This window comes from Anopheles maculipalpis, chromosome 3RL (assembly GCF_943734695.1).
Source record: "Anopheles maculipalpis chromosome 3RL, idAnoMacuDA_375_x, whole genome shotgun sequence".
NCBI classification, from domain to species: Eukaryota; Metazoa; Arthropoda; class Insecta; order Diptera; family Culicidae; genus Anopheles; species Anopheles maculipalpis.
In genome coordinates, this window is record NC_064872.1 from 62743259 (window position 1) to 62759364 (window position 16106).

The 16106-nt window shown below is 44.3% G+C and overlaps 3 protein-coding genes across 3 annotated transcripts in view; 2 read left to right on the top strand and 1 right to left on the bottom strand.

Moving 5' to 3' along the window:
- LOC126563252 (biogenesis of lysosome-related organelles complex 1 subunit 2) overlaps positions 1–16106 on the top strand; it is a 271392-nt gene that overhangs the window by 96660 nt on the left and 158626 nt on the right. The gene's annotated exons all lie outside the window — the stretch shown is intronic.
- Positions 8–2006, top strand: LOC126562100 (alpha-1,3-mannosyl-glycoprotein 2-beta-N-acetylglucosaminyltransferase). Its single transcript, XM_050218519.1, has 5 exons — positions 8–1087; positions 1166–1270; positions 1344–1434; positions 1511–1681; positions 1754–2006. Exons 1-5 carry the CDS (start codon positions 66–68, stop codon positions 1865–1867), a joined length of 1503 nt encoding a protein of 500 aa, XP_050074476.1. The 5' UTR covers positions 8–65; the 3' UTR covers positions 1868–2006.
- On the bottom strand, positions 11806–15785 carry LOC126562185 (homeobox protein Hox-D3). Its single transcript, XM_050218622.1, has 2 exons — positions 15305–15785; positions 11806–12770 (listed from the first exon to the last, which is right to left on the bottom strand). The coding sequence occupies exons 1-2, from the start codon at positions 15774–15776 to the stop codon at positions 11806–11808; spliced, it is 1437 nt and encodes a 478-aa protein (XP_050074579.1). The 5' UTR covers positions 15777–15785.

The window sequence follows — 16106 nt, forward strand, 5'->3', positions numbered from 1 at the left end:
GCGATCGACGGTGGCATTAGTAGTGTGGAGTGTTTTAAATTTCGCAAGCGCGTGATAACGGCACCATGCGGCCACGTAAGACAATTTTGCTCGTCGGCGTACTGGTCGTCTGGGTGCTGATGACTTATCTTGCGTTTATGCGCTCCGTCCGTGTAACGGATGATACGCGACCAAGGCCCGCCTTCCCGAACAAACTGATGCTGGACAAGGTGCAGGACTTTGAGCAGAATCTAAAGAGCTTTACCGAGAACCGGCAGAATCTCTATCGTGACATCATAAACATTCTGCGGCGAGAGGACAAAATACCGAGTGTCCCAGCACAGGCGATTCCGGTCGTACCAACACAAGAATCTCTCGTACCCGCAAACGTCGATGGAGAAAACGGGAAGGAACGAAACGCGGAGCTTGAAGAAGAGTCGAAAGATGTGCTCGGTATGCCTGCCCCACTGGCCCCGATTCCGGAGGCAGAAGATGGGCGGCCCGAAGTGGAGCGCATTTTGAGCAAGTTCCAACAACGTTATCTCAACAATGATCCAACCTTCCCCGTGATCCCGGTCGTTGTTTTCGCATGTAATCGCATCTCAGTCAACAAGTGTCTGGACGATCTGATACGCTATCGGCCGAGTCCGGACCAGTTTCCGATAATTGTTTCACAAGATTGTGATGATGAAGCGACACGGAACACGATCCTATCGTACCGGGATGAGGTCACGCTCATACAGCAACCGGACCAATCGGACATTCCCGTACCGCCGAAGGAGAAGAAGTACAAAGGTTATTATAAAATTGCGCGCCATTACGGTTGGGCGCTACGAGCCGTGTTTGGGCAAGGGTTCGATTCGGTTATACTGGTTGAAGACGATCTGAGTGTGGCTCCCGATTTTTACGAATATTTCCTGGGTACCTATCCGATTTTGAAGCGCGACAAATCACTGTGGTGTGTGTCGGCGTGGAACGATAACGGAAAGGATGGACTAATCGATAGCACGGCGCATGATCTGCTATACCGGTCCGATTTCTTCCCTGGGCTAGGATGGATGATGACGAAGGATCTGTGGGATGAGTTGGAACTGAAGTGGCCGAAAGCGTAAGTTGACAGGATTGCTAGAGTCATTCGTTGCTTACTGTACTTATTGATGGTTTACTGTTTGTTTTATGATTTTAGATTTTGGGATGATTGGATACGACAGCCAGAACAGCGTAAGGAACGTGCCTGTATACGGCCTGAACTCCCTCGGACGCGAACATTTGGCAAGATAGGTGTATCCAAGTGAGTAGGGCTAGGATGTAAAATAATAACCTCTGCTGAGTGTTCATACGATTTATATTCCTTGTCATTACAGTGGTCTCTTCTTCGATAAACATCTAAAGTACATCAAGCTAAGCGAAGAGTTTGTGAGCTTCACCAAAACCAACCTGTCCTATCTAGTGAAGGTAAACGGATTGCTTATTTATTAATCTTATAAGTAAAATTAATCTTCCTCCTAATTTCTCTATACATCCACGCCAGTCTGCCTATGACGATGCATTCGAAAAAGCCGTCTACCAAAGTCAGGTGGTAACGTTGGACGAACTGAAGCGTGGCATGGTAATGACCCGAGAACCGGTTCGCATAGCGTATCACACCAAAGAACAATACAAACGGGCCACCAAGAACCTTGGTCTAATGGACGATTTTAAGGTAAGTGCGTACCGCTTAATGCACGGTATCAATGCATACAAATTAAAATGCGACCATTGTAACGTATTGCAGAGCGGTGTACCACGTACGGCTTACCGGGGTATAGTTTCGTTCTTCTACAACGGACAGCGCATCTATCTAGCGCCCAGTATGAACTGGAAGGGGTACGATCTCACCTGGAGTTAACAAAGCGCTCCACTGCCCAGCCTGATCTAGCGGCGTAGCATTGTTATCGTTTTGCTGCGCAACCTGTTTCGAGGTGCATTCGCTTCCGTAAAGAACTGACTTTTCTTACACACTCGACGGGGCCAGCGAAACACACAAACACACGTTTAGTGGCATTTGTTTTAGCAGTAATTTTTCGGGTGCTTTTATTTTGGTTAAAGATTTCAAAGCTCGTCACCATCGGTAGGTGGAATGGCATAATTTTAAATGGTTGCAACAAAGAACATACAATCGTGCTCGCTGTAGTGTTAATGATTTTAGTGGGATTCTATTTTTGAAATCGATCAGCACGTGTGAATCATTCCTATGCTCTAAGTACTTGCAAATATGGTTTAGTGTTTTTTTTAAAGAGAAAAGGTTCATACTCTTAGTCAATCATCAGCGCTATTCGGTAACATGATGAAGCTAATAGTAAAACGCGAACGCGAAGTGATTGAAACCCAGTTAATGATCAGTTTACGATTAAGTTTATTAGGTTAAAATATTTAAAACAAGCACTTTTAATAATTGGTTTCAATGAAACGACTCTACAGAAATCCACTACAGGAAGACAAAAGGCATAAACATAATTATTTTTAACGATTTATCATATCAATAGATCCCAGCTAAGCGTGTTAGCTGTAATTCTACTGGCCTTTTCTGTTAAACAACTCACTATCAAACACAGTTCCTCGCTATCGCTTCGATCTACGTTCCTTTTCAGTGCAACATCTTGCAATATCTGCAAACACCAAATCTTTTTCTTTACATACTGTCGAATTCGTTGAACGTGAATGAGTGATGCAGTCTAGGACAACCTATAGATTGTAAGTAGAAGGTGCATAAAAAAGAACACTACAGCGCAAATGCGCTGCAGCAGCTAGTCAAAAGAGAGAGAGAGAGGGAGAGAGTGCGTGTATGTGATTATGTGGGGAACAAGGGGCCCAACTAACGGTCACCATAATGCAGCTCAATATAAAAAAAAAACGCTAGAGCAAACCCTAAGCCGAACACAAAAATTTGCGATGAAAAAAAAACGAAAAAAGCAATACCTTTCGGCTCCATCTTTTAGAAAATGTGTGCGTGTGAGATTTTAAAATACATCTTAGCTAAATGCAAGCCATGGGCATTACATGACGTAAAATACTGACGTTAGAAACAGTCTTCAGTCATTGGCAAGTGTTGTTAGAGGCGTAAGTAAAGTAGCAAAAGGATAAATGATCATTATAACGCTATAGGGCGTAACAATCTCGATGTCTCGACAATGATGATACTACTACGCCATCGTGCGTGCATTCTACGTACGTGGTATGTGTAAATAGCAGCAAACACCGAACTATGGTAGCATTTTTAACTAATTAGATAAAAGTAAAATCAAACACCGAAACTATACACGTGTCAAATAGCACTCGATTCGAGCAAAAAAGATAAATCAGTAATTAGCAACAAATGGTCGCAACAATCATATAAGTACGAACGCATGGCGGAAAACAGAAACTAACCAAAAAAAAAAAAATAATAAGGAGAAAAAAAAGGGAAACGGTGTTTGTGTCAACTGAAATAAATGTGTCACCATCATGCATGCTTACACTCCGTGGTGAACAATAAACACCATCAATTGTGTGAAACGTTGTAAATAAATTCAAGCTCATTGTAGCTCTCGTGTTACTGTATTTGAATGGTATATTTCTGTCTAACCTGTCGGAAATCGGATGCAGCCGTGGGTGGAGGACTGATGCCCTAGACGGAGTTTCCTGGAAACTGATTGGAGACCTGGCCATGTCGACACGACGTGCTCAATCTTGAGCAGGCCAAAGAAGAAGAAGATTTGTGTAGCCAAATAATAGCTCATTGGACAGTTTCATGCAGTAATAAATAGAGTTTAAAATTAATTTTATTATACATCGAAAAATCATATCTTTCCAAAGGCATTCAAGGTGCACGTTAAGTGGAATGCTGGATTGTGTTGTTACACCTGCATTAAGGCAAAATTATGAATTCTTTACATTGTTTTGCTGGATTATCCTGTTCCTCGCCTCGCATTAATTATTCATTTTGTGTAATTAAACGGAGTACGTGAGGCCTGCATAAAGCGGCACAGCCACACAAGTGCACAATACATTAATTTAAACGTTCTCGGAATAACTAAACATAGAGTAGCACCACGCACACAACGAATACAGAATAAAAATGCGACGCGTGACATGTCCTGTTGGTGGCGATCACTAACAGCGTTAATCTTACGGTACATACTCAAAAAAAGGATTCTAAACGCCAGAACGGGTTCGGAAGTCCTCTACGTTGAGCATGGATCTTGCTCGGAGTGCTCTCGGCCGGAAGTAAAGGCTAAGCCCATATGGTAGGTTGTCTAGGAATCCCGCAACAAACAACCTCTGGACATTGCAAATTCTTTGGTTCAGCGATTCGTGGTCTAGCAGCGCACGGCGTCCAACGTAGTCCACTTCCACCCTCCGGAAGCAAGGAGAACTGGGTGACTACGTAGATGGATAGTCACTCCTCATTACAAGGTCTGCCAGCACGTCAAAGCCCACTGAAATAGACCTCTCGAGACGAGGACCCCAGCACGAGATTGGATGGATTGAGCCTCAAGTACCTTTGGGAAAGGGTCCAGATTTGATTAGGAATTGGTACGAATTCACTTTTACTTGGAATATATTAGATATCAAAGATCAAGCTGAAAGATGTATGCAAACTTCACTAGATACATTATGATCCTCTAGGATGCGGTCTTTAGAACGAGTACTCTTGGATGAATTGAGACACAAGTTCCTTTGCTGGTGATTTGATCAAGTACGAATCCACGAAAGATAAATGCAAACTTTACTAGATCCTTCAAGATCCTTTGGAGTTGTTAGAAGTAGCTTTTACAGTGCAAAGCCTTAAAAACATTTGGATGTTCAAAGTACAAAAAAAAAAAAAAAACTGGAAGATACATTGTTCTGATCCCATAGATCCCTTGAATTATATTAACTTAGCCTGTAACAATTGCTTGAAACAACTGGTAGAAGGTTACATTGGTGCTATCCTTACCTTTAGTGCTAATCCACTTTGAGTTGTTTATATAAAGTTCGTACATTGGATTCATTCTGTCACATCATAAATAAATACAACTCTACAAATTCAGCTACAAATTAAAAATGCTGAAACATAATGAATACTTCATCATAGCATCGCAGCATCCATTCGACGGAAATGATCATGCATGTTACGCACGATCATTGGGCACGCCCTCTTTTTCCCAAACCGCAAGATGATGGCTAAAGCCAGTGCTCGGCAATAACTTGTCTTGAGATTTTTTGTTTCATGAACAGATTTATGGAAAAAAGATCTCATGGCTACGACTCATACTATTGGAATTGCTAATTTTATCTAATTCATCTGAAAAATTGTCCTTTTTTAGCTTCGAAATATGATTCAGATTCTGTTCACAATAACAAGCGTTTATTGCAGCTTCCCGCCGTAACTGCAATAAAAGCGGTGTTAGTGTGGACGCGTCCGACTTCGTGCCGATAGAGAGCGAGAGGTCGTGTGAGAGAGGGATAAAATTAAGTAATAAATGCGTAAGCTGCCGTACTCGTTTGCTCACGCACTTAAGAACCAAACGATACGGTAAGCGGACGAATTTTTAGCCCCAGCTTAAAAACCGCAAAAACCGTTCTTTGCCAAATATTCGTTAACTTCCCTATCCGAAAAGTTTATGTTGGCTAAGTAGCCAACATTCTAAAAATTCGTATCGTGTCGTGGCCGGTTTTAATATCGCATTAAAACTGAGATTCGGGACGAAAAAATCAGCCATCGCAAAGTGATCGATACAACAACCCGCGTGTTCGCTGCTGAAGCCGGGCTCATCGACCTCACACTAAAACGACAGCTGATTAGGAGAAGGACAACGAATCCGTGTTTCACCGCATAAGTTTTACCATCGAAAAATAAGTGCAAGTGAATCGCGAGCTCATCTGTCGCACGATATGAAGCCGTCCAGCGTGAACCCTTGTCCCGAGGAGGATAAGTGCGGGGAATGCGGCGGAGCGCCGCACGACGATATGGCGCAGTGCTACGGATGCGAATTATGGTTTCACTTCGAGTGTGCGAATGTGTCGGTTGAAACCATTGCAGAAGATTGGCGGTGTCGCTCCTGCCACCCCCCGTTGCCCCCTAGTGAATCCTCAAATGCTGAAGATGCGTTTGGAGCCGTGACGCGTGAAATGATCGCCTTGAGACAAGAACTAAAGGACGGTCAAGAGAAGATGCGCCAGGAAAAGGAGGCAATGGAGGCGGAACTAACGCGCTTGTATTCACACCTTTACCAGGACCGTACTTGTGGAAAGTGTGACGAGACGCCGAATGACGAAATGTTGCCATGCGCTATCTGCAAGCGATGGTACCATTTTGTATGTGTAAATGTTACGAAGCAAATGGTGGATAAAAAATGGCAATGCTGCACGTGCCGCCCTCCATCGCGGCCCAACCTAGCTAACAATAGCGAGGAACTAAGCGCGGTTACGCGAGAGATGAACGCTCTAAGACTGGAGCTAATTAATCAGCAAAAGCAGTTCCACGAGGAACGAAAAACTATGCAGGATGAGATCAGTAGACTGTCCCATCGCCACGTAGACACCTATGATCATCAATGCCGCACATTTCGTCCAGGGAATCCAGATGCCCATTCAACGACGCGGCATTTTTCATCTCCAGTAGCCGCACACGAACTGACCCGTAGCCAGTTAGCCGCCAGGAACGTGGTCACCGGAAAGCTTCCTACCTTTTCAGGGAATCCGGACGAATGGAGTAATTTTAAGAGCCGTTTTGACACGACTACACGTATGTGCGGGTACACGGACGACGAAAACGCATTGCGGTTGCAAGAGTGTCTCACCGGGCGTGCATTAAGAATGGTGCAGAGACGATTGCAGGAGCCGGAAAACGTGCAGGAAGTAATGAGCACTCTGGAGAGGTATTTTGGACGCTCTGAAGTGCTTGTTGATGGAGTTATGCAGCAAATCCGTTCAGCTCCTCCTCCGAGACTGGAAAAAATGCAGACCTTGATCGACTACGGTGTATCGGTGGAAGAACTGTGCGCTACTATCAAAGCACGCCGGATGGAGGAGCAGAACCACAATTCATCACTTATGAAGGAGCTCGTCGATCGCCTTCCACCGTGCCTTAAACTAATGTGGGGTATTCATAAAGAGTCCAAACTAATTTCCTCTTCGTTACAGGAATATGGCACATGGATGAGAACAATAACTAATGCGGCCGTATCCGTCACACCGCCACCACAGCAATCTACAAAAAGGAGCGATACAAAATACGTCAACACCCATACGGAGCCACGAACAAACAGACCACCTACGCGCGATGACTTTTCATGTCTCATATGCCAGAAGGAAGAGTGTCGAAGCGGGCCCGACTGTGATAAGTTGCTTTCGTCTTCTACAAATGAAAGATGGGGCTACGTGCGACGGTATCGCTTATGTAGAAGGTGTCTCTGGAAGCATCCTGGACGATGCCACATCGCATCACCATGTAACAAGAACGGATGTTCCATGTTCCACCATGAATTGCTGCACGGGGAGACTATCGCCCGCGACTCTATGACAACTTTCGCTCACAACTGCACTTCGGAAAAGTCCTTGCTAAAATACGTTCCAGTAACACTCTACGGCAACGGCAAGAATGTAAACACCTTTGCGCTTCTCGACGATGGTTCTTCCGTTACGCTGATGGACCACGCGTTGTTGGACGAGCTAAACCTGAAAGGCACCCTTAGTCCCATCTGCCTGAGCTGGACGGGAAACCAAACAAGAGAAGAGACCCGCTCGCATACAGTTGCCGTTTGCATCTCTGGCGACGAAAAGGATGGAAAAAGGTACACGATGTCAAAAGTGCATACCATCTCCAAGTTAGCGCTTCCCACGCAATCACTGCCGTTACCAGAGCTAGCAGAAAAGTACGACCACTTGCAAAAGTCCAACGCTCGCAGCTATCACGAGGTAGCACCGCGGATTCTGATTGGTGTCGACAACTTCTTCCTGACAAGACCACTAAAAACAATCGAAGGAGCTGCCGGGGAACCAATTGCTACCAAAACTCGTCTCGGCTGGGTCGTTTGCGGCCCTCATGACCAGCTTACGAGCCAAAAGGACGCAGAATCGCGCGGTGTTCATCTATGTACATGCACTAAATCCGATGAAGATATCGATGCAGTGTTACGTGAAATATTTTCTTCGGAAAAGCACGAGACATGTCACGCCAATTCCGTTTTGTCCAAAGATCATGAACGAGCCTACGCCTTATTGGATGCGCATACGAAGTTCGTCGATGGCCGATTCGAAACCGGGCTGTTGTGGCGATCAGACAACGTAAGCTTACCAGACAGCCGACGCATGGCCTTGCGCAGACTGGAGTGCCTGGAAAAGCGATTGAGGAGAGATAAGAATCTTGCCGCGGTGATCAATCAGAAACTGGAAGAATTCTTGAAAAAAGGTGCTTTATCGTTTCCGAGAATACCGTTTCGCTGTCGCTGCTGATATTAGAGAAATGTACCATCAGGTGGTGATACGCAAGGAGGATGAACATAGTCAGCGCTTCCTTTGGAGATGGGGCGACGCCGAACAAGATCCAGAAGAGTTCGTGATGACCAGAATGACGTTCGGCGCAACTTGTTCACCAGCCAGCGCACAATACGTAAAGAACGTCAACGCTGATCGATTCATCGAAAAGCTCCCTCAGGCCGTCAGGTGCGTAAAGGAACAACATTACGTAGATGACCTTCTAGTTAGTACTGAATGCGAAGATGATGCCGTACAACTAGCTATAGAGATACAGTACATCCATAGTCAAGGCGGTTTTCAGCTCCACAACTGGCTTTCCAACTCGAATAAGGTCGCAGAAAAGTTTTCGGGAAACGTGGTACAGCAACGACACTTCCATTCGGATCCTGTGACCTGCGTGCAAAAGGTGCTCGGGATGTGGTGGAACCAGCAAACAGATACCTTCAGTTTCAAGATGCATCCCAAACGCGACAACGACATCCTGGATGGAGAAACGATACCAACGAAGCGACAAATCTTGCGTGTGCTCATGAGTATGTATGATCCTTTAGGTTTAATCGCGGGATTTCTCTTATACTTGAAGGCAATCTTACAAGAAGTTTGGAGGTCAGGAACTGCTTGGGACGAAGAAATTTCTCAAGATATGTGGCAGAAATGGAAAATATGGCTGACGGGTCTACCTTACGTGCAACAAATCGCCATCCCTCGCTGTTACCGACAAACCGTAAAACTCGATAATGCAAGCATCCAGTTACATGTGTTCGTTGACGCCGGTCTCGACGGGTACGCCGCGGTAGCATACTTTCGATTCCAACAAGATGAAAACGTGGAAGTTTCGCTGATTGGCGGCAAAGCAAAAGTGGCTCCCTTAAAATACATGTCTACTCCTCGAATGGAGCTTCAAGCTGCGGTTGTAGGATCCAGGTTGGCTAACACAATACAACGAACACATGACGTACCAATACATCAACGTTTCTTATGGACAGACTCGCGAGATGTCATGTGCTGGATTAATTCGAATCATAGAAAATACAGCATCTTCGTAGGCCATCGGGTTGGAGAAATTCTGGAGAACACCAACGCCGAAGAATGGCGATGGATCCCAACGAAGCTTAACGTGGCAGACGAATGCACGAAATGGACGAATTTCCGGCAACATTTAACCTCGAGTCGTTGGTTTACTGGACCAGAATTTCTTAAAGAATCGATGCAAGTGTGGCCAGCAGCAGAAACTATCGCCTACGAAACTACTGAGGAAAAACGACACCATGTGACATTACACCAACTCAGCGAGCAGGTAATCGTTTTCGAACGATTTTCAAGTTGGAGGAAGCTGCTTCGAGCGATCGCCTACATGTGGCGTTTTATATACAACTCCAGAAAACCGACGACAAGACACACCGGAGCACTCACCAGCGTCGAGCTACAGCGAGCGGAAAAACTCATTCTGAGAATTGTACAACAAGAAAACTACCCTGAAGAGTACAACATCCTAAAGGAAGCACTGTCGACGAGGAACCAGCAAGTCCGCATTAAGCGAAGCAGTTCATTATACAAGCGTAGCCCGTACCTTGATGAAGATGGACTCTTACGTGTTAAGGGGAGAATCGATGCCTGCCTGTTCGTCGATTCAGCTGTTAAAAGACCAATAATACTTCCCAAGTCCGGTACAGTCGTGGATTTAATTATAGGAGACTACCATCGGAAACTTCGACACGGACATCATGAAACGGTACTGAACGAAGTACGATCCAGATACGATATCCCCGCTCTACGCAGAGCGTGCCGTCGCGTAACGAACAACTGCTTGTTTTGTCGAATCAGACTGACTAAGACCCGCTCTCCGATGATGAGTCAACTGCCTCCAGCCCGTCTAGCCGCTTACTTGAAACCGTTTTCCTATACTGGGATTGATTATTTCGGTCCAATGATCGTCTCAACAGGTCGCGGAAAATCTGAAAAAAGGTGGGGCGTATTGTTTACATGCATGACAATACGAGCGATACACATAGAAGTAGCGTATTCTCTCTCCACAGATGCGTGCATACTGGCGCTGAGAAACTTTATGGCACGAAGAGGTACACCTAACGAAATCTTCAGCGACAATGGTACAAACTTTGTCGGAGCTAACAGAGAGTTAGTAGAAGCGACCAGAAGGATCGACACGCAAAGACTCATGGAAGAGATCGATATTCCCGATACAAAATGGACCTTTAATCCGCCGTCTGCACCACACTTCGGAGGTGCATGGGAGAGAATGATAAGAACGGTAAAACGAACGCTCGAGAAAATGCCATTTCGACGAACCCCGACCGATGCAATACTGAACTCTATGCTCATCGAGACCGAAAGCATAATTAATATGCGCCCCTTGACACATGTGCCGATTGACAGAGGTGAAGACGCACCACTAACCCCAAATCATTTTCTTTTAGGGTCACCGTCTGGTGTGAAGCCCCTCCTTCCCTTTGATGATTCCTCTGCCACGCTACGTAACACATGGGCAGCGTCACAGGTATACGCGAACATTTTGTGGAAGAAGTGGTTGAAGGAGTACTTGCCGACGCTCACGAAACGATCCAAGTGGTTCGAGCCATCCCCTCCGATTGTTATAGGCGATCTCGTTTTGATAGTAGATGATAACAGCCCTCGGAACTGTTGGCCACGCGGAAGAGTAATCGAGACGGTACGATCGAAAGACGGAGAAGTGCGACGCGTAATTATTCAGACTACGAAAGGGACGCGTTTGGAACGTCCGTCTGTTAAAGTCGTCGTCTTGGACGTCGGACGGAGTGTAAAGAGCTAAGGCAAACGTACCTTCGCACGGGGGGGAGTGTTCACAATAACAAGCGTTTATTGCAGCTTCCCGCCGTAACTGCAATAAAAGCGGTGTTAGTGTGGACGCGTCCGACTTCGTGCCGATAGAGAGCGAGAGGTCGTGTGAGAGAGGGATAAAATTAAGTAATAAATGCGTAAGCTGCCGTACTCGTTTGCTCACGCACTTAAGAACCAAACGATACGGTAAGCGGACGAATTTTTAGCCCCAGCTTAAAAACCGCAAAAACCGTTCTTTGCCAAATATTCGTTAACTTCCCTATCCGAAAAGTTTATGTTGGCTAAGTAGCCAACAGATTCAGTTTATTTCAAACTAAACACAAACCGAATCAAAATCGGCTGACTGTGTGATAAATAGAAAGACGAATATGTGTACAATTTTTCCAATTTTATTTAAAAATTTTTTGAACGTGAAATTTAACATATTTTTCAAAACATTTGTATTTCACAACACGTTTTACCCAACTCCGTCCGAAATTTCGTTGGAAGATAATGCTAAACACGTTGCGATCATAACATTGCTTCGTCCTCAATTTCTTCACAATCAATTTCACTGGACGAATCTTGCTCACTGCCAGCTAAACCATCCCTGCTAGTACACTCGTTGTTGTTGATCAAATCCGTGCTCTTTTTCCCGCCGGCACGCACACCAGACACGGTCGATGATTCAGCTGCACTGGACGTGGTTAAACTGTCGATCATATTGCTCGGATTGCCAAATGCTCGCTCGAGATCGGCTATTCCCGAGCTGTTGCTATCCGTTGCCAGTAGTCCCCCGTTGACCAGTTCGTTTGGGTTAAACTTAGGACCTGCCATTCCGGCGGCAGAGTAGTACGCACCGTCGATGAGATCTCCGGACGCGAATGGCCGTAAGCCAAGCGGTTGTGCTAGTCGGTTTTGTGGCGATGGTGAAGGAATTTTGTGAAGGAAAGCGCCTGCTCCTGGTGAGTTTATTGCGGGGATATATGCTCCAGACGACATACCGGGACGGGTGGTAAAATTAGGACCTGCGTTCATTGGGATCGATCCTGAAAGACCTGGATATGGTCTAATGGCGGCTGGATGTTGCATACCGAGCGCTGGATGATGGGGCGCCGTACCTGCCGAACCGGGTTGAGGACCATTCAGAAGCAACGATTGGACGGGTGTTGGTCCGTTTGGTGTTTGACTGAACAACCACAGCCGATCTCCAACAACCATCGGTCGGGCGAAGCTTCCAATGCCGAGCTGAGAGTAGTAGTGTGAGGCCAGTGACTCTACGTCCGCAGTGTATTTGCGTTTCCATTTGGTGCGTCGATTTTGGAACCAGATCTTTATCTGCGTCTCGGTTAGGTGTAACTGCTTGGCCAGTGCTGTTCGTTTGGCGACAGATAAATATTTTCCGCGCTCAAATTCAGTCTCCAGTGCTTTGATTTGTGCCGCAGAGAACGCTGTCCGTGGTCGTTTCTTTCGATCGTCGTGCGTTGTAAGGCCACCTTCGAGCAAAGAGTCAGGAAAAAAGAACGAAAAATTGAGTAATTAGGGAAAATTCTTCAAGGTGAAAAACAAACTGTAAAATGCTCTGCTGACAGGTATGGATATATTAACGTTCAAAATAAAATTGTTCTTCTAAAAAATATTCAAATATTCTACTAAACACTAAAATAGTTCCATTTTATAGAGAAATAAAAAAAACACTAGGCACGTAGCCTTCTCACAACCGCTAACGTAATTTTGAGTGGACAAGGAATGGACACCGCCTTAAACATCTAAACTCTACCACGACGATCTTTACCACATCCTTTCCGTTTGAAACCGTTGATCGACAGTCGGTGACAATTAAGTGGCGTATTTGGAGGCAATTAGAAAACGATTAAATGCCTCTTTGGTGATGATTGATGAGCGGTACGACAGGTTTGTTAGTTTTCCGGACTTTATTCTTGGTGCGAACGGATTTGCTGCGGGCAGCAGAGGGCGTAAGGAGGACACTCGGCGGGTCGATTTTTCGACAGCAAGAAAATAAACGATCGTAGGCGATAAGTTATTGAGAGAAGTATTTAAAGATGTTGCTAAAAATATATCAAGCGTTTAGAGTTGTTTTGTCTGAGCGACTGACATTTTGTTGTAGCAATTTCCTAACATCAATCAGTAGCCACGGCGTAGTGAAAAGTAATTAGCGATTCTTTAGTGGTGTATGCGGTATTCGAAATGAGTGGTTTTGGTTACTTTACTATGCTCGATATTAAATATTGAATATCTTTGACTTTGATAACTTTGAGCCTGTTGTACTTCAATTGTTTGTCATTTAACTGTTTTTTTATTCGTTCGTTTAGTAATGTTACCATTTGTAGATATACTTGGATTTTTTCTGTAAATAGAATTTAGAAGAATCAAAGTATATTTAACGCTTTTAGAAATACTTGTAGTACCAAGCATTCTTATATAATCGATCTTTGATGTTATATAATTTTAAGTACATGTGCATTTTTGTAACTTGATTGGTACTAACACTATTAATATAGCTATTTTGAAAGCCAATAGAACTATATTAAATTTACTATAGGTGCAAACAACAGCATTGTGGCATTTCTGATGATTCTACTAGATTCTACAAATTGACTTAATTTTTGAATTCTTCCATTACTTAATCTGTAGAGGAGGAAAGGTAGGAAAGGTATGAAACTACTAAACCATTCGCTCGGCAAAACCTGAAAAGGATCCTAATCCTAATTGGGCGATCTTCCAATGCCTCGAACTGCTACCAATAATGGGTCCAATGTGTCCACACAATCAGCAGTGGATCAAACGGTAAGCGAAGTGTAGAGCCTAGGGCCCTGCATCTGCTTGCTACAAGGGATCTAATAATAGGGGACCCGCGTTAGCAGCGTTGCAGTAGTGGCTTCGTATTAAGAGGATTGAGAGACATCGTATTGGGGACCTGCATACGGGGATAAGGCCATCATATGTGTTGAGGACCTCTTCAAAATGGAAAGAGACTCCCTCCCTCCGGTCAGCACTTTTGATATGGAAATGACATGGACCCCAACATTCAATCCGCCGTCTCCAAAGACCATGATCCATCACTACACACATAACCGAAGAAGATGATCTTAGTCGTGCCCAATCTAGTGGTCTCCAAGATCGCAACCACATGCTTTGGTGTCGACATGTCCTGTGCGCTGGAGATGCGCGCTCAATGCGTAGGGATCGCCTGAGATGTCGTGGAACCAAGGCTTCAAGGACACTCGAGAAGGGATCGCATATTCCAAGTTCATTGGTATCCCACAAACTCTGCCATTGAGCCATGAAGTGTGGAGCACGCAGGTATCGAAAAAGCTCCTTCCTTCTGCATCATTATTTTTGGCCACTTGGTCTATCCTTTCATTGCCAGCAAAGGGCAGTCAACCAAACAAAAGATATGCCTAAAGTTTCTCAAACCAAGCTTAAGACCTTTAATATGTTTGTGTTGTATGAATTATCCACAGCTGACTGAAAAATCATGCGTGAATTGAGAATTCTAAAGGTAATGTTTATGCTATTATAAAAGCCATACCATAATATTGTTTTGTTTATTTTATACAGACTTTGGGTCTTTAAGACCACATTTGCCTCTTAGAGTCATAACATAATCGAAGAAAACAGTTGGAAAATATGTTCATATCTTATTTAAACTAGCTGTACATATTATCTTAAGAAACGAATGGCATGTTAGAGTCTATCTCAAAGTAGTGCAATTTTTCACAATACTTTTAATTTTGATTAATTTGAATTAAAATTGCCTCCATAACAATATTTTAAAATATATAACCCTTATAAACATATATTAACTTTCAAAATTTATAATTTGTATAAATTATTTTAAAATAAAATAAAATAAAATATGGCTACTAATTAAGCATAATTTTTATTCAGGTGCGACAGTACAAATTTTCATAGTACTAATGCAAATCAAAATCCAGCATGAAATATCCTCTTCAAAGTTCAAATAATTAAAACCATTTTTGAATATCGTCAAATTTAACTAACTCACCTCCAGCACTTCCTTCGGAAGCAATCTCCGAACAATTATCCATCGTATCCTCATTGCAGCTCGACTCGGGCGAAGAAGATCCCGCCCGTTCTTCCGACGGTGGTCGATCGTCAAAAGTATTCACGCTTGGTTCAAGCTTATCGACAGCCATAAACTCAGCTGCAGGCGAACTGCGTGTCATCATAGTTTGATAAACCATTCCATTAGGCACCGGGGGAATGGTGTTCGAAAAGGACGATCCCACCAGCCGATGATCTAATCCACGATAAGATACAACCGATGATGAGGATGACGCACTAGCTCGATCCGGTTTCGCGAGCAGATGTTCGATCGAGAAACTATTTTTTGCACGATTATTTGCGGTATGATCGGCCTGGTGAATAGTGGTGGGTGTTGAGGTTGCAAATGTGGATGCCATCGCTGGCGTAATGGTCGATGTTACAAGTGGTTTACCGAGGGAAGGATTGTTCATAGTACGGTCGTGATTCACTCGCTCTGGCTAGACTAAGTATGGCACAGCAATCTTTAAAAGTTATCACATATTCTGCACTTCACGAGCACTTATAAGGAAGATATGTCACTAAGTATGATTTAAAGAATGAACATCTGCAAGAGTTTTCCAACAAAAGTACGACCACCGTTCGCGCGATCACGTTTCGACGTCCGTTACGATGAGTTTTCCACGATCGACTGCACGATGGAAAAGCAAAACCGTTGCTTGAGTGCAGCAGAACTTTTTCACGCGCCAACCGAGGATGTTCGTTGGGGTTCTAAAAAGGTCCTGAAGAAAAGCTACATCTGA